Below are 19944 nucleotides of genomic sequence, written 5' to 3'. Positions count from 1 at the left end.
TATTCAAGATATTCAAGCATACACCCCCAGAAAAAAATTGTGTTAACAAATATTCCAGGGGAATGTGACTGAGAGGCAATGCAGAGATGATGAGAATGACCTTGGAAAGTGATGCTTGGCTTCCATCATCTTTTAACTTACATATCCATCTATGAATTTCTCTCTGGCATGTAGTGTTTGTATGTACATGTGTGCAGGTGCAAACACCTGTGCATGTGTGTATGGAACTTGGAAGAGGATCTCAAATATCCCTCATGAGGGCTCTCTCTGCACCTTGAGACAGGGGTCCCACTGAGCCCGTAACTTATCATTTTCAGCTAGTCTGCTGACCACCACATCCCATGGACCTTCCTATCTCCTATTCTCCAGCACTGGGATTAAGGACATTGCCATTCCGGGCTTCTACTATGGGTGCTGTGGATCCAAACTCAGGTCTTCGTGTTTGTGCAGCACTGAGCCATTGCTCTAGCTTGGGATGTGTGACCATGAACAAGGTTTCTGAGTGTTTGCACCCCAGTTCCTTTATCTCTAAGATGGAAGGATCATAATAGCAGCAATATACACAAGTCAGGGACATTGGGAGATTAAGAAGCCAATCTGGGGATTATAGCTTTGTCACGTAGCATGGGACAAATGTGTCCTAACTGCTGGTTATAGCCAGGCTGGGCAGTGAGGTTTAGATGTCTCATAGGTCTGGCCTTAAAAGCTTGCAGCGGCTTCCTGAGAAGGTGTGGTGGGACAGGTGGGCTCACCTGGAAGCGATGGAAGTCCTGAGGCTTGAAGTCGTTGGGAGAGCAGCCGCACCAGTCCACGATGTGCTTGTACTGGCACTTGCAGCCCAGCTTGCGGTTCCAATTGGTGATGCGCAGGTTGTTATCCACCATGGTGTCGCAGTGAGGGCTGTTCTCCAGGACCGTGTGGAAAAAGGACTGCAGAGGAGAAAAGGGCCCAGCCTGAGAACCCAGTAACGCACAACTAAGTGTGTCGGATTGGCATGTCCTTTCTGTGGACCATCGAGTGCAAAGGGCTCTCCAGGACACCAGTGTCAAGTCTATCTCAGGCACACAACATCAGCTGCCAGGCCTGTGCATCTCAGGGTGCAGATGTCTGTTTAGTTTTCACTGGCTAATTCTACCTACAAGCCTATTGTCTTGAACCTTCCTTCCCTAGTGCCTAGAATCTGACATGAAGATAACTGTCCCTTATCATCCGGGACATCTGCAGTCTGTTTAACAGATAGGGAGAGCTCCTCGGGATGTATCAACAAATGGGGACCAGAAGCAAACATGACAGACAGATTTCCAGGAAACTACAGGCTGCCAGGGCTCCTGCCTGCAAAGAACCAGATCGGAAACCAGTAAGTTTCAGGTCTGAAATGGACGGATAACAATGTCCAATGAGCTTGGATTTCACCTCTGGATGAGGAAGGCAAGACTAATGGGTCCACCTATATGTACACTGACTACACAACAGAGAAGGGCAGGGCTGCTCGCTGTTCACGGCAACAAACCAAGGTCCATCACTCATTATCACACCCACACAAAAATGGCTTGGAGAGATGCTGTTGGCGGCAGTGCTGGACCAGGAGCCACTGCACTAGACAGTGTGGCTAGAGATGCTGTTGGTGGCGGTGCTGGACCAGGAGCCACTGCACTAAGACAGTGTGGCTAGAGATGCTGTTGGCGGCGGTGCTGGACCAGGAGCCACTGCACTAAGATAGTGTGGCTAGAGATGCTGTTGGCGGCGGTGCTGGACCAGGAGCCACTGCACTAAGACAATGTGGCTAGAGATGCTGCTGGCGCTGGTGCTAGACCAGTAGCCAGTGCATTAAGACAGTGTGGCTAGAGATGCTGCTGGCGCTGGTGCTGGACCAGGAGCCACTGCACTAAGATAGTGTGGCTAGAGATGCTGTTGGCAGTGGTGCTGGACCAGGAGCCACTGCACTAAGATAGTGTGGCTAGAGATGCTGCTGGCGGCAGTGCTGGACCAGGAGCCACTGCACTAAGATAGTGTGGCTAGAGATGCTGCTGGCGGCAGTGCTGGACCAGGAGCCACTGCACTAAGATAGTGTGGCTAGAGATGCTGCTGGCGCTGGTGCTGGACCAGGAGCCACTGCACTAAGATAGTGTGGCTAGAGATGCTGTTGGCAGTGGTGCTGGACCAGGAGCCACTGCACTAAGATAGTGTGGCTAGAGATGCTGCTGGCGGCAGTGCTGGACCAGGAGCCACTGCACTAAGATAGTGTGGCTAGAGATGCTGCTGGCGGCAGTGCTGGACCAGGAGCCACTGCACTAAGATAGTGTGGCTAGAGATGCTGCTGGCAGCAGTGTTGGACAAGTAGTCACTGCACTAAGATAGTGTGGCTAGAACTGGGGGCCAGGTGTGTGCTTGCTGTTCACCGTACTAAATCAGGAGCCACTGAGCTCACAGAGTCACTAAACTGGGTATTGAGGAACTGCTTTCTGTCTGTGGTGCTGAAGGAGCCCACCCAGTGTGGACAGAAAACAAGTAAATGTGGGCTGCGTGTTTTCTATGGTAATGAACCAGCATGCATAGTTCTTTCCTAATTTTAGGACTCTTGGTCAGTTCTTTCAAAGATTCTGAGAAAGAGGTGATGCTGGGAGGAGAAGAGAGGCAGAGAGGGGACATAGCGTTTGGTTACAGACACTGAGCTACTGAAAGAGAAGGACAAGAGCGATTTCTATTTCAACACAGTTTTATAACAAGCTCTGCCGACTGGAGAATATGCTTCCTCCTGGACCCTGGTCCCCAGGGGAAGCTGCTGGTGGATATGTGTCTGATGGTTGCAGATTTATGGACACAGTCTTTAGATTTCTTCTTAGCCCCGGAGCTGTCTCAGAAACAACAAGCAGGCAGACACAACACAGTGGAGGAAGAGGCTCTGACAGAGACCCCAGGGAGATGTTTTGGTGCTGAGGCAGAGGTGGGGAAGTGAGTGCACTCAGAGCTTTGGGGGTACCGATGGTGTCGTTGGCATATTGCTGAGAACAACCGAACTCCCAGAGAATCTCTTCTAAATGGGCGGATGAGCAAAATGAAGCTCCACCTACCCCTCAGCTCGGCTCACTTGTCTTCCTGTGATGCTAATGACATTGGCAGGGGACCTGGATTTAAACTTAACTTGTCTACAAACCCACAGAGGCACCTCTCTTCCATCAAGCAGTGGGGGAAAGTACCCAATTACCAATTGCCCTGTGTCCTTTATAACGATGCAGAAATTCCCTGCAAGATAATGGATGAGGGGGTTATCAGAATGGAGAGAAAAGGTGATTTCCGCTGAAATAGGATTAAACGCTGATGACTTAACATGTGCACAGAATAGTAAAACATGGCTCAGAGAGGCTGGGCTGCTCCTCACGCTGAGCTGTGTGGACAGCCAGTCCTCCTGGGAGCTGGCCCCTCACCTGATATGATACTACGGAGATGCATGGTCTCTTCCAGGCTGTGTGATTAGGACCTTAGGCCCAACAGCCGGGGAGCAGAGAACCACACACGAGCAATGCCACAGGCTCCATGGAAACAGAACGAGCACTGGGGTTTCCCCAAGGTTAGAAGTCTGGATAAAACTAGCTAGAGGTCAGGGAGATGAAGCCAGAAGCTCCCATCTCAGAGAAGGCAGCTTCCAGCAGGTGACAGGCAACTTAATCAGGATGTGCCTGTCTGTTTTAAAATGGTCTGGAGCCTTATGCGGTGGGGACTGCACCCGGATGCTATCAAAGATGCAGGGGCTTATTCAGTATGCTCCACAGGAAGGGCTGAGCCCTGATCATTTGACCATGATGGCTGACAATGGAGAGGGCCAGTGAAAGAGATCCTATTTGGTTTTCCCAGGGCGAATGTGGATCAACTCTGTGTGTGTGTGTGTGTGTGTGTGTGTGTGTGTGCAATGAAGACAGCACTCTCAGGGAGTGACAGGAATGACAGAACTGTATTCAAATGATGAAAGGGATTACTGGTGCTGAAAATGGTTATTACTTCACTGCATGATTGATGACTGGAGGATATGTTAAAAGTTGATGTGGCTGTCCTGGAACTGTTAGCATGCACCTCACAATTCCAAAGAGTGTCATCAACAATCAGAGGGCTTGCAATTTTAACAATTTTTTTTCTTTTTGGCTGCAAAGTAGCAGTAACATCTTTTTCTAGAAAAGTCAGACTATTGGATTGTTTTCTATTACAAATATGGGCTGAGTGCCTTAAACAGGGTTGCTTTTTGTACTTGGCATGCAGAGACCGTGCAGGCTGTGGTTGCATCCTTGACACCACACGTGCACTGCAGGTCTGGTTATGAGGTCAGGTCTGCAGGGACCAGTGTGGTTCTCCAGCACTGTCTGGAGACATGCAGGATCACACGGTCAAACATTCACTCTCTGCTAGGGCTACCCCTAGCACCTCTCCCTGCACCCTACCCTGGGATCTTTCCTGGAACTCACCTCAGCAGGAAGAAGGGTGTAAGAGTAAAACTGCTTCATCTTGGTCACCAGGTCATCTGTGGAGAATGCCACATACTCTACAAACTTCCGGTTAAGCAGGAACCAATCAGAGCCACCGTCCACAGCAATGCCCTCTGGGATCCGCCGGTCCCCCAGGCGCCACATATGTGCATCACACTCCAGGAAAAGACGGTCCAGGCCCTGTTTGCGAATGAACCTGGGCAAAACAAGTTGACCTTGAGTACCTGGGTAAGAGGGTTCTTCCCAGAGCCCAAAGACACCATCATGGCAGTTAGGGTATTTACTGAGCTCTTTCTGGGTGCTCACAGGAGTCAGGATTTCACGTGCAGCCTACTGCTTATTGCTCCTGGGTGAGGCAGGGCATAGCACCTCTGCAATAGGGATTACTACTGCCCTGTTGGCTAGAAGAACCACTGGAGCCCAGGAGGCCTAGTGAAGCTACCCAGCAGCTCACACAGACGTGAGCAAATTCAGTCTTACCTCTACTTTTTCAGAAATTTCTCCCAGCAGTCTTTTAGTGGTTGCTGTGACAGTTTGATGAACACAGCTCGTGGGCCCTCATCTGAGGACAGTGCTATAAAATTCCTTCGCGTGCGCGCACATACACACATACACAGGCACTCACTCATACACACACGCACTCTACACATATGCACACACGCATACACACTCATACATACACTACACACACTCACTCATACACACATACTCATATATACACATACTCTAAAACACACACTCACTCATACATACACTACACACACACACAGACTCTCACACATTCACTCATACACACACATGCACACACTCACTCATACACATACGCTCTACACACACACACTCATACGCATATACACACATACTCTCATACACTCACACACACTCATACATACATGCACTATACACACACTCATACACACACTCACACACACACTCATACACACATACACTCTACACACACACTCACACCGACATGGCTCAGTTGGAAGAATGACTGCATTGCATACATGAAGCCCTGGGTTCAACCTCCAGTATCATGAGTCGACCTGGCATGGTAACATCACTCTAGCACTCAGGAGGTAGAGGCAGGAGGAACATAAATTCAAGGTCGTCTTTGGCTCTGTGCTGAGCTCTGAGGCCAGCATGGCCGAAGAGACACATGCACGCATGAACACACATCAGATTGAGACTCCAGGATGGGTGCATGTTGGGAACTTTCTGGGCTGTAAGCTCCGCATGGATACCTAGCTCATTAGAGCAAGGAACCTTCCTATGATAGGTGTTCAATAAAGGCTTGCTGTGGAGAAACCGAAAGTTCAAGAAGAACGCTTGCTCCTAGCTCTGCTATAAAAACCACGACACATCAGTAGGAATCTGTATAGTTTTTTTTTCAGCACTAGGGCTCAAACCCAGGGCCTGAGCATGCTTGGCAGGTAGTCCACCATGGAGCTACAGTGCCTGTTCAAGCTGTTTCTCAAATCACACATTATCCATGGATTTATAAAATATTTTGAAAAAATAACAAATTATGATCTTCTGGGTATTTCATTAGCACATTAAATGACAAGATGTGGTGGCATCCTGGCACATCTAATAAGTACTTTTGTGGAAGCAGTGGGCATAAATTATGCTTTGAGGCATCGACACAAACTATAATGTGTAATTCCAGTCTGGGCTTAATTCAGTGACCACTGGTATTGCCATGGCTTGATACTTACATGATCTCAGGTTGCATTTGGTGGGGGAAAAAATGAAAGGCCCCTCTGAGCTCTTCCCAAGCAGACACAAAATTAATACTCCTGGCTTTCATAGTAGACAACTCACCTCTCTCTCTCTCTCTCTCTCTCTCTCTCTCTCTCTCTCTCTCTCTCTCACACACACACACACACACACACACACCTCATTTAGGACTATGAGGGCAGATGAGGCAGAAGTGGCATTTCTTCTCTTCTGTCTTTCTGTCTCTGTCTGTCTGTCTGTCTGTCTGTCTCTGCAGCTAGGAAAATCAAAGCTCCTTAGATGAGCTCTAAGGGAGTGGGTGTGTTAGGAGTGTGGGCAGAGATATAAGCGAGCTTTCTTCTTGAATGGTCAGTTCACTCACAGCGAACTTTATTGAACACCTACTGTGTGCTAGGCATGGTTCTAGGTGCTCATGGGCATCAAGCAGAGAGAAGACTGATCCTTACTTGGAAGAACTGAGTATCTACGGGGAGCCTCCAGTCTGCAGGGCTCCCAGTGTAGGGATCTGTCTGCTGTTCCAGCCTTCTGAGCTGTGCTCTGGTCCAGGAATCTGGATCTCTGAAGCTCTGGTTAGCAGCCCTCTGCGTAAATCTCCTCCTAGTCACCCTGAAGCAGTCCTGCTCCATGCTAGGTTGGCCTCACCCCTGCAGCACTCTCCAGCTATGCTAGGTTGGCCTCACCCCTGCAGCACTCTTCATCCATGCTAGGTTGGCCTCACCCCTGCAGCACTCTTCATCCATGCTAGGTCGGCCTCACCCCTGCAGTAGTCTTCAGCTATGCTAGGCTGGCCTCACCCCTGCAGCACTCTTCATCCATGCTAGGTTGGCCTCACCCCTGCAGCACTCTTCATCCATGCTAGGTTGGCCTCACCCCTGCAGCACTCTTCAGCTATGCTAGGCTGGCCTCACCCCTGCAGCACTCTTCATCCATGCTAGGTTGGCCTCACCCCTGCAGCAGTCCTGCTCCATGCTAGGCTGGCCTCACCCCTGCAGCAGTCCTGCTCCATGCTAGGCTGGCCTCACCCCTGCAGTAGTTCTGTTCCATGCTAGGCTGGCCTCACCCCTGCAGTAGTTCTGTTCCATGCTAGGCTGGCCACTTTCCTAAGAGACACACAGAAGACTCATATCAACAGAATCCACCAGAACACCCAGGTGTTCAGAAGACATATGTGTCCAGTATCCCTGATCTTATTCTTTCCCTAATGAGTTCATTCATAAAGTCCCTTCCTTCCTGGGAAGTTCAGTGGGAGCTGTTCCTTATAGACATACTATCACTTCTACGGAAACAAAACTGAAGTTTGACAGGAAGCCCTGTGCTTTGAAATATCAAATCCTGCCTTGAGTCCGGCTACTAATAATCACACAATAATGTCCAGTGGCTGCACAGGACCATGCTAAAAACTCTAATTTCAGATAACTTATGTGAAAATTCATATGGAAACCATACTAGCAGAAAGAGAGAGTGAAAAACAACCTATGGTGAGGGGCCAAGCAAATTCCTTTTTCCGTGGAGCAGTGTTTAAACCCCACCTACAACACGGGCTAACAGCATCTTGTGATTTTAATGCACTGTCCCTGGTTCTATTACTTGAATGCAACATTCATTCATGAGTCATCTCCAAAATGAAATGCCCATGGCTTTCGGGGAGTGGGTTCCATATTTACTGCCTTTGCAAACAGGATAAGCTGCAAATGTGTGCTTTGGTGAAGTATGGGTAAATAAAGACAGCCCATTCCTCAAGGCTAAGAACGCTTTCTCATGCCACAGGAGCTACTGAGGACTTTAGTTTTAGAAGATGGTAGCAGCCCAGAGCCTGGGTTTCAAGCAGAGGATCAGAGTCAACTCTTTGAGCTGATATTTAATTTTAAATTTTTCATTTACTCTGTTCTGAGCATCCACCATAACTTGAAACATAAAAGGTGAAGTTGGAAGACAAGTAAGTCTAAAGACACTCTCTTTTCATATGTGTTGGCTCCTGGCTCTCTCCCATCAGGGCTGAGCACTAGTTTGCATCTATGGAACTTATACCATACAGAAGGATGTCTTCTCCATCTCAGTTGTATTTCTCATTGCCATGGTTACCTTGGGACATCTGGGCAACAGGTGGCGCCAAAGCAACACAGGCACGATGAAAAGCCAGTTTCAACAGGACTCTATGGACTCACAATAGGAGTACCAACAGCCTTCCAAAACCACATGCCCCTGCAGGGATCTTGCAAAGTATTTAGCAAGCACTAGTTACCCAAGCAATAAATGGGGGCAACCACCAATCAGTTCTTCCATATGGTGACACCCCTCTCCCATCCTTAGTATCCCGAATTCTTTCCATGCATTATTGTTATCCATTGCATCTTCTTTCTCGTGCAGGGTTCTTATTTAGTGTATCATCTGCTTCTGCTCACGAGGTGTACGTCTCGAGGTGGCAGAGATGTTTGTCTCCTAATTCTCTGCTCTATCCCTAGAACAATGCATTCTGTATACCAGGTGCTCAGCAAATATTATTTACTCAAGGGATGATTGAACAACAGAAAAGGCAGAAGCCACAACCATTAGACAATCAGGAAGTCACAGAAATGACACAACTAGGTACCCACCCACTTCCTCTAACACATCTGACATGCAGCTGAAGTGTTAGTGGAATGGACTCTCTGAAAGGCTGAGCAATTTCACCCAGGCTTGGTAATCTCAGCACTGGGGAAGTGAGGCAGGAGACTTGCCTTGAATTTGAGGGCAGCCTGGGTTTTATAGTGAGTGCTAGGCCTGCTGGAGCTACACAGCAAGAATTTGCCTCAAACAAAACAAAAATAAGGCAGATTAAGTAACTTCTCCAGAGTCACAGAGCTAGGGGCCTTGAACTTGACCCCAAGGTAAGCTCTTAGGATTTCTGTCATTCGCTGCTTCCATTCACCAGGGCCCTCCCAAATGGATAGAAATGAAGGATTTGAGCATTTCCACTGCTTCAAAGAGACAAGAATAAGAGTCTCATGTTGCTTTGAAAGGTTTTCTGGGGGACTCATGAGGACTTGCACCTTCAGAGTGGCCTGAATTTCACACGGAAGCACCTGCATTCAACTTTATTCCTAGGTTTTGAGAAATGCATGACTTGCCTTCCAAAGTTTATTTTTACTTATAATGTAGGCTTCACTGGGACTCAAGGGACTAAATTCTAATAGCTGAGAAGGAATCTAAGTCACATGGAAGGTTTTGATTAGGTCAGAGGGTCCAACTGTCCCCCGGGGAGAAGAAGTCAGTGAAGAAGGGCTCTGTCGTGTCATCAGGAGCCAAAGTGGTTTCTCCAATCTGATCATTCCCTGGCTGCCATATTTTTACACCCACCAAGTGTGGTGCTACCCCAGGACTTTCTGATGTGTTCCAAAAGGATGAAGGCTGCCCCCTAGAGTTCTCAGTGTGTTCAAAGAAGCCTTAGCAGTTTGCAAAGTTAACTAATTCTACAGCCGAGCAAAACAAACAAAGAGAAAAGCAATTAAGATCCAGAGAAGATGAATGATGTCCCTACATTGCTGGACGAACCCATCTGCTTGATGTTCTTCACGGCCAACATCCTGTCATGGAACCCCCTTAAAAAAACAAAAACTAGCATTTTACTTAAAACATAAAGTCAAGGATTGAGCTATGGTTTAGTTGGTAAAGTTCTCATGTAAAAAAAAAAAAGAAAACCCAAGTTCAATCTCCAGAATCAATGTAAAAAGCCAAGTGTGTTGCTGTGTGCATGCACACACACAAATGCACACACACACATACATGCACACACACGCACACCTGCATATCCACACACATATCTTCACACATACAAATGGACAAATAAATGAAAATGAGGCCACAGTACAAAGCATGATTGCCCACAAACTCTGCAATCATTGATTATCTGACATGCTCACACATTACAGCTATATGATGCAGGGGAGCCATGAAGCCAGGCTCCTTGATCTAAGTTCTACATCTGGAACCAGCCCCACACTTCATGAGCTGCTCCAAAGTGCAGGTGGAAAAGAGACTGAAGCAATGACTTCCTCTAAGAGTTAGCCTGAAGGCTTGCGTAAGATAGTGTGGGGGAGGGCTTAATGCCGTGCTGGACACACGGTCAGCACGCCACAAGACATTTGGGGTGTTGAAGTTTTTCTTCATCAAAACGAGTGTTTTCAATGTTGATCTCTTTTGTCATCATCTGGGATTTAGTAGAAAGGCATGTAGTGTAGCCAAGAGCTGAAAAGAAACCCATGTGAGAAGGGACGGTGCTTCAGCACCAAGGACAGTGCCCAGCATCTCCCCCCCCCCCCGCCCCCTAGAATCCCAGTTCATGAAGTGAACTTATTTCATGCTAATGGTTGTGATGGTGGAGGTGATAGGTGCCATACCCATCCTTCTAACTGTGCCCAAGGGCTATCAATATAAACTCTTCTCGCCATCAGGAGTTATCACTAGGTTCTGATCTGGGTAGACTCTAACATCTTGCTGGTCTAAGACACGGGTATAGGAAACTAGAGGGCTTGGGACAGTCATGATTTTAGCATCCATAGAAAGCATATTTGATATCTTCCAGACCCTGATCTCTGTACTGAGACTAGGATTGAGATCACCATCTCTGTCCTTCTCTCCCAACTAGAGGCAGAGAACAAAGTAGGTACCGACAGGTACCACTTTCTGAGTACACACTCCATTCTAGGCCTACTCCATGCATCCAATATGTACTCTGATGCGCTCTTTGATAGGAGAGACACGGAGGCAGACAGACTGGGAGGGGGGAAAGTGAGCACACACGTGGCTGGTTAGTGGCAAAGGTGAGAGTCAAACCTTAATTGTCATTCTCCGGATTCCACACCCTAAGCCACAAGATCATAACACCACTTTAATAAATAAGTAGAGGGGAAAATGCAAATCACAAATATGCAATTTTGCTTTATGTATTTGCTGTGTAGGAAAACTCAAGGGCAATGGCAAACAGCAGATAAGGAATTCTAAGTGGTGACGATGGTCAGAGATAGCTACTAGTTATTATACTGTGCAGGGAAAACTGACGTGGAGAGAAAAAAATGCTGCCCAAGAGGAAATGTAGAACTAGCAGTGTGAATTCTGAGACCTACAGAGTCAAGAACTCTGTTTTAGTTCAGGCTTTAAGGCCAGAAGTCTGCTTGTCCACTGAAGGCTTTGTCAGTTTTATAGTCCATGTACTGCTTGTTTGTTTGCATATGGATGCAAATGTGGTATGTGCATGTGTGTGCACATGCACGCATACATGTATGTATGTATGTATGTATGTATGTATGTATGTATGTAGTACATACTTGATGTCTGGGCTCTCCTTTGACCTTACTTTTGAACAGGGTTCTCACTGAACCTGAAGCTCACTGGCTCAAAGACTGCCTGGCTGATGAGCACAAGAATCCCCCTGTCCCTAAATGCTTCCCTCCCCTAGGGCTGGCATGACCCTGGAGACTACTTCGCCCACCTTTACTACACAGATGCTAGGGATCCGAATTCAGGTCATCATGCTTCTGTGGCAAATACTTTATAAATGGAGGCCCCTTTACTACCCCTTCATATATTTTTAAAAACAGTGCCTGCTGCTTTCGTTTTTCATTAGCAAAGTGGGGCCCATCATTCAAAGACTGTTTTGGACATAGAAAGAAATGCAAAAAAGAAAATAAAATCCTATTCTCTCCCTCAGTGATTCTGGAATGTATTTTTTTCTTTCTAGGTTAGGATTTTTATTTTTAGGTTATTTTTCTAACTATTCACATTGTCTTGAAAATCAGAAAGGTGCACACAGTAGAGGGGGTGTATGAAATGTCCTATGCATGCTGTCGGGGTGAGGGTGGGCATAATACAAAGTGACAAGGTGACATGGCTCCTAAGACTCAGAGGACCCCATGGGTGTGATAAATGGGAAGGAAAGTAGAAATGCGATCTGCTTTCTCTACTGGAGACGCAATATTAATTATGTGCTTGCTTTAGAGTGCTGTGTGTTAACCAGGGGAGGGAGCCCATCTCTGCAGAAGCAAGATGGTACCAAAGAACCTTCAGACAGCAGATCTACCAGAAGGTGGCTCCTGGCCAGGCTCCCTGTGGACTTGCCAACTTTAGGTTAATCAGTTGCCTGTTTACACATCTAATGGGATTTGAGTTGGAGAATTAATTCAGTGTTGGAGAAGGGAAATAGCTGATGCTGCTCAGAGTCATCCTGCTACCCCATGTAGGGATGCTGCCTGCAGCAGGTGGGGCTAGACAGGAGAAGAACGGGGAGCTGCCTGTGCTGCTTCTAATCTGGAGCTGGATCCTCTCCCAGCCTCACACCTGCCTGTACTTCCGACACTGGGAAGAGTCTAGAAGCTTTCCTGAGAGTTGGAGTCACATGTCTGTCACTTTTAAGATGCTTCTCCAGCGTCATCATCATTTTCTCCCTATTCAAAGCAACTGTACCAAGAGGCTATATTACTTTGCCTCCTTCTTTGTTTTGGCAGCACTGGAGATGGAATTCAAGGCTTTGCACATGCTCCCAAGTGCTCTGCACTGAGCACTTCACTTTTATTCACTTATGTATTTAAAGCTTTACACATGTTTATTTATTTCATTTGTGTGTGTATGCATGTATGTATGTATATACGTATGTACGAATGTGTTTACATACCATGGTACACATGTGGGGGTCAGAAAACCATTTGCAGAACTTGTTTCTTTCTTTCTAGCATGTGACTACTGGGGACTGAATTCAGGTCGTCAAGCTTGGCAACAAGTATCTTTTACCCAATGAGCTATCAGACATTTTAAAAAACAAATTAATATTATCTCCTCTTTCTCTTGGTTTCTCTGTCACAGTCTCTATGTCTGTCTGTCTCTCCCCTCCCCTCCGTGTGTGTGTGTGTGTGTGAGAGAGAGAGAGAGAGAGAGAGAGAGAGAGAGAGAGAGAGAGAGAGAGAGAGGGAGGGAGGGAGGGAGACAGAGAGAGAGAGAGTTCGTGAGTACAGCTCTGTGGAGTTGGTTCTCTCCCCTATTTTTACATGGGTTTTGGGGATCAACTCAGACCACCAGGTTTTTATGGCCAAGCACTGTAACTACTGCACCATCTCACTGGTCTCATATGCCTCCTTTTAAAACCTCACTTTGAGATAGGTTTCACTAAGTCTCCCAGACTAGCCTTGAACTTGTGATCTCCCTTCCTCAGCCTTCCAAGTAGCTGGTATTATAGGCTTGCACCATCACGCCTGGCAAACTCAGTAAATTCTGGTAAATTATATAAGGTTGACATCATTATTAATTATTATTGTTATTGGCGGAGTTCGATACAGGATTTCTTATAGTTTTGGAGACTGTCCTGGAACTCGCTTTGTAGACCAGGCTAACCTCAAACTCCCTCAGATCTGCCTGCCTCTGCCTCCCGCATGCTGGGATTAAAGGCGTGCATCACCAGCGCCTGGCTGGGTTGACATTATTCTCATCATCCAGTTTTACAGACAAGGGAGCAGATAATCAGATAACTGATGTGACTTATCGAGGGTCTCACATAGTGAGTGCTACAAAGAGCAGGGGACTCCAGGTCTCTGCCTTCGGGCTTGGATGACTCACTTTCTATGCTGGAGGTCTTTCAGCAACAAGCCTTAAGCCCCTGGGGGTGGGGTAAAACAAAGTGATTGTCCAGCCCTCAGCTGCACACTCTCTCCAATGGGAGAACATTCGCCAACAGAGGTTGGAATACATATTCCAAGTGTCGGGCTTGGTGCCTTCCTTGTGGTTTGTGAGCCAGTTCATCCTGTTGTTGCTATTTGCCTGGCACACACAGAGGCAAGGCCAGTGGGAGCTGAATGCTGGAGACACAGCTGGAATGTAGCCGAGATGACATGTTGCTATCAGCATTTCTGCCTTACCATTTACATTAAATCCCGTCCTAAACACGGGGCTCTTGGTGACTGAGAAATTACACAGAGCAGAAAATATCCCACAAGAAACTACTGTATCAGAGAAAGCTGACTTTTCCTTTCTCTTTCCCTGTCCCCACACACTGAGACTCAGGCAGATGGCATCTGAGTAGAAGCAAGGAGCTCCTGGAGACATTTCCATTAATCAGGGCTCTGGATAAATTTCTGGGTTTGGGCTTCAATCCTACTGATGCTCCTTAGGATATGATGAGTGCACCGTACATCAGTCACCCCACTGGACACTTGAATATTTTGGGTGAAAACTAGGGGAAATAGTGAACACAGCTCTCCAGTCCATTTAATTTCATCAACAGTCGGGACCAATTTGGCAGCTATTAAAATACAAGTTTGTTTTTAGGCCACCTCCTCACAGTGGGAGCTGAAAGTCAAAACTAGCTGCTAAAGGCTAGAGATGGGCACGGAGGGTCAGGGTGGCTGTTAGACAACCCTGCAACCTGTGCTGCATCCCACTGCTTGCTTTGGTTCCTTGCATCTTTCTAGCTCTCAGGCTCTCTGCTTTTGTCACCCTCTTTTACAAGAGTCTGTCTAGAGACAAGCCATGCCAGCCTACAGTGGGACCTTGGAAACCAGCTCATTCTACTCTATTGTTCTGCAAAGGGGAGAACACTGAAGCTCAGTTATGCTGAGCCACGGAGTGCATGGTCACAGAGCTCAGATGCTAGGAGAGAATCTACTACTATTATTCTGCTAAATGGACATAATAGTAAACTGACTCCTAATGACTTGTTGCTATACCCTTAAATAAATGCAAGCCTCAACCTTCATCTGAGAAGCGTCTACTTGAAGCAGATGGCGACTCACAGAGACCCACAGCTGTACGTGGTGAAGAAAATAGGAGACTACAAAGTACTAAATGAGACTTTTGTGTAACATCCCGTTGTCCCAAGGCTCAGGGACAATTGCTGAAGAGGGGACAGAAAGACTGTAAGAGCCAGAGGCAGGGGTTGACTAGGAGGAAACAGGGTTTCTGGACACAGTGGGAAGCACACACGAACTCACAACAGTCACGGCAGCGTGCACAAGACCCGTTCAAGTGCAAGCAGGACCACATCCCAGCATGGAGACGGGAGGTGGGCATGAAGTCCTAGCCCTAGTTAAGAAGCTACTGATAACGGATAGCTGTTGGAGGATGGAGGGGAGAACACAGTCCGTGGTAAGTGGACCATGCTCCAGTGGAAGGCCACAGGACCAAGAATAACATGAGTGTCACAAGTTGGTTTTGACAGTTTTAAATGTTTTTTTTTAAATTAAAGATAAAGAGGGCACAAAGTAGGGTGTGTAGAGAAGAGGGTGAGTCTGAGAGGGAAAAGAATGAATATAATCAAACACATTGTGCTGACTGTTTTTTATGTCAACTTGACACAGGCTACAGTCATTGGAAATGAGGAAACCTTAATTGGGAAAATACTTCCATAGATCAGGCTGTGGGCACGCCTGTAGAGCATTTTCTTAATTTGTGATTGATGGGGGAGGTCCCAGCCCAATGTGGGTGGTGCCATATCTGGGCTGGTGGCCCTGAGTGCTATAAGAAAGCAAGCTTAGTACATCAGGCTGAGCAAGGCAGTAAGGATAAGGAACACCCCGCCATGGCCTCTGAGTCCGCCCTTACCTCCATATTCCTGCTCTGTTTAGTTCCTGTCCCAACTGTCCTGGATAATGGACAGTGATGTGGAAGCATAAGTCAAGGAAACCCTTTCCTCTCCAGCTGCTTTGATGACGGCGTTTCATCACAGCAATAGAAACTTAAGACACACAGTCTACAATATTCTCAAAGATCTGACCATTCAAAACAAATCACCTGGTCTACTGGAACAAAGCAGGGCCGGTACTCAGGGAGGCGACACCCTGTAGGAATTTTGGATTGGCCTCTTTGGACACACTCAATAGGGTTTGAGTCCCAGTCTTGCCCTAATTCTGTGAATCCAACATTTCTCCGCATCTCAGCTTCCTTGCTTGTAATATAAAATCAGTGACTGAGTTTTTAACGGCCGAAGCCTAAAGCTAGAAAATCAAGCCAACACTCAAGAAAATGGAATCATCAAGTGATTGGTGCTGAATTTGAGCCGCTCGATTCAGTCACACCTGAAGTCAGTGTAACTGTTCCAGTAAACCCACAGGTCAGTCTGCAGTGGGCTTACGTCACTCACCGCAAAAGAATTCTTTTTGCCACAGCACTGGTGAGGCCTGCCCACTGGGTAGAGGCAACGAGAGGTGGGCTATGGGAAGCCGAGTTCGCACACCAAGGGAAGACTTCACTAACAAAGAGCAGTAAATTATAGGCAATAGCACACTAATTAATTTTATTACTAAATTAAACTAAAAGTATATTGTCCTTAATTCATGTAAATGAGAGAGTCCCAGCTGGGGACTTCAAGAGTGAACATAGGAACTCGTGAGCAATTTGAAACTAGGTACTTGGCTTTAGGGTTTGGGAGGCAGCTGCTAGGAACATGTGAAGCAGCTCTGAGCCATGTACTATCCCCACCACTGGTGCCCCTGGATCATATGGGGTGTGCACATCCATGCAGGACAGAGATCTGGGTGACATTCCTGCCAGTAGCATTTTGGCTTTTTGCTTGCCATGGCAATGGTGTCATCATCATCACCACCACCACCATCTTCTTCCTCCTCCTCCTCCTCCTCCTCCTCCTCCTCCTCCTCCTCCTCCTCCTCCTCATCATCATCATCATCATCAAAGGACACATTTCATTTAATCCTATTCATATGGGGCTCTGCCTATTTCACTTTACTGGCAAAGGAATGGCCTCAGAGTGGTTAAGTTACACAAATGATCCAACACAGCCTCAGACACGGTAGAACGGCACTTCCTCCTAGGGGGTGGGAACTCAAAGCCCATGACTTTAATTGTGCTACTAAGTTACTAGTGGAACCCTTGGGAAACAGAGAGCCAAGATTAAAGAGCCATTAGCCTGAACCAGTACTACTGGGGTGGATGTGATGTTTGTGATGTGTCTTTAAATGGAATGGTTTCTTTGCCCACAATGTAAGATGTTTGGACAAATCAGATACTATAGGCTATGTGAGGAGAAGAAGGGTTTCATTCTCTACCCATGGGCAAGGACTTTCAATATCAGGGTCACTTTTTAATAATAAACACTCTATAGAATTGCCCCCAGCTCTAATTGACAGCATGTCTTTGCTTTCAGAAAGGCCTGGGTTCAAATCCTGACATGCCATCAACTGGCCAACCTTAGGAAAATCCATTTGGGATCTCAAAGCCTCCCTTTCACTTCCTGAAAATAAAGATATTAATTCCCAATTCTGCCCTGTATAAAGCCAATATCACATGCACTGGGCGAAAAAGTACTAGGGCTTAGCATGCCATGATCTGTATTTGTCCAGGTAGTCTTTTCACCACTGGAGACCTGAACATGCTATGCTAACTAGCAGGAATTCACAGAGCACTGTAATGCCTTGGAGTTCCTTTTAAATATAATGGAGGCAGATTAGAATCAAGAAGAGGCCAATATGTGCACAATTGGCTGCTGAAATTGAAATCAAACCTTAAGAAATAATGCAACCCAAGAATTCTGGGATAACTCCTTGAAAACTCAGGGCAGGGAACTTAATGCTTGCTTCTGTCGCTTGCTTGAGAAAATAAGGTATATCGAGTCACAGAATCTGCCATCTCCATGAGTCATGGCAGAAATTATCTTGAACAGGGACTGTACATTCAAATCCCAACCATGACCAGATCAGGAATGGAGAAACAAGAACTGCCATGACCTAGGAAGGATGGGACTGGACTTGCTACCAGCCTTGAGTAAAGTCAGACACAGAACATAGACACAAAGTCATACCAGGCTTGTCGTGGTTAATTGGAAATCAGGATTCTCATGGAAGATATGTTCAAATGAGCCAGCTGACCGACCAACCAACCAACCAACCAACCAACCAACCAACCAACCAAACAACCAGACGCAAAATACTAACAGGTTACAATGATTCCAAGAGCTACTATTCTGGAGTGTGTTCTGTTCAACACTGGAACCAGACGCTGTTTGTGTACAGGTATGTGTTTATGTATGTGTGTAAATGTGTTGATGCACATGTAAGCAGGAGCAGGTGTGCACATGCATGTGGAGATCACAGGAAAACTTCAGGTGTTGATCCTTAGGTACCTTGCACATTTTGTTTGATGAGGGATTTTCGTTGGTCTGAAACTTCATCATGTAGCCCAGACTAGATGGACGGTCTCTTCCTCCCATCCCACTGGGATTACATGTGCATGCTGCTATGCCTGAATTTTTGCAGGGTTTCTGGAAACTGAACTCATACTAATGAAGTGAATACTTTACAGACTGAGCCATCTCCTCAAGCCAATCTCCTAGTTTTTGACACTGTTTACTCTGAATGGGAGAGGTGGGAGCTCTGAATCCTGCTTGCCTCTATCCATACCAGCAGTGGGAGTGAATGAGGAAGACACAGACTGGAAGGCCGAACCTCTGGATTTAACTTCATGCTATCCTGAGTCTTTCAACTGGAAAGTAAATCCTTTGAGAGTCTGAAGATGCTCTTGTTCACTGCTACAACAGCACCTGGCATGTGGCTGGTGTGAGGAAAGCAGCTCTTGAGTGACAGGCAGAAGGACTAAATGAAGTGGGGATGTCACTTAAATGCAATCCTTAGTCTACCGGTCAACAATATGAGAATTAGCCATGACTACTAGGCTCCAAGGATCACCATGATAAAAATGAACTCATAAAATTCCTGGGGAAAACAAAGATGTAAAAGGTTCTGATTGGGATAGGGAGATGGTGCAGCTGATAAAGTGTTCACTGTGTGAGCATGAGGATCTGAGTTCAATTCCCAGAACCCATGTGAGAGATCCTGTCTCAAAAACAAAATGGTGGGTAGGACCTGAGGAATGATACTTGGGGCTGTCCTGTCTTCCACATGTGCACATGCACCTTCATAATATGTGCACCCCATACACACACAGGTAGGTGCATGAGCACCCGTATACACATGTGTACCCCATACATACACACACACAGGTGCATGTGCACCTGTATACACATGTGTACCTTCATACAAATGTGTACCCCATACATACACACAGGTGCATGTGCACCTGTATACACATGTGCACCCCATACATACACACACACAGGTGCGTGTGCACCTGTATACACATGTGTACCCCATACACACACAGGTGCATGAGCACCTGCATACACATGTGTACCCCATAACTACACACACACAGGTACATGTGCACCTGTATACACATGTGTACCTTCATACAAATGTGTACCCCATACATACACACAGGTGCATGTGCACCTGTATACACATGTGCATCCCATACATACACACACACAGGTGTATGAGCACCTGCATATACATGTGTACCCCATACATACACACATACAGGTGCATCAGTCTCCGTATACACACATACACCCCATAAATATACATACACAGGTGCATGTGCACCTGCACACACATGTGTACCCCATACATACACATAGACAGATGCATACATACACACACAGGTGTATTTGCACCGGCATATACATGCGCATTCCATACACACACACACACACAAGTGCATGAGCACCTGCATACACATGTGCACCCAATACATACACATAGACAGATGCATACACACACACACACACACACACACACACACATGGGTTCATGTGCACTGGCATACACATATGCACCCCATACATACACATAGGCAGGTGCATACATACACACACACAGGTTCATGTGCACCGGAATACACATGTGCACCCCATACATAC

At 46.7% G+C, this 19944-nt stretch overlaps 1 protein-coding gene across 1 annotated transcript in view; it reads right to left on the bottom strand.

Moving 5' to 3' along the window:
- The window catches only part of Xylt1 (xylosyltransferase 1), a 297219-nt gene that overhangs the window by 28384 nt on the left and 248891 nt on the right, over positions 1–19944 (bottom strand). The window contains exons 7-8 of the mRNA XM_075971992.1: positions 4455–4671; positions 753–929 (exon numbers count right to left, since the gene is read on the bottom strand). Coding sequence (XP_075828107.1) covers positions 753–929; positions 4455–4671 — 394 coding nt within the window. The remainder of the gene's footprint in view (positions 1–752; positions 930–4454; positions 4672–19944) is intronic.

Source organism: Microtus pennsylvanicus, chromosome 5, assembly GCF_037038515.1.
Source record: "Microtus pennsylvanicus isolate mMicPen1 chromosome 5, mMicPen1.hap1, whole genome shotgun sequence".
Taxonomy (NCBI): Eukaryota; Metazoa; Chordata; class Mammalia; order Rodentia; family Cricetidae; genus Microtus; species Microtus pennsylvanicus.
Note: the sequence above shows the minus strand (reverse complement) of the source record. Positions and strands in the feature narration are given on the sequence as shown.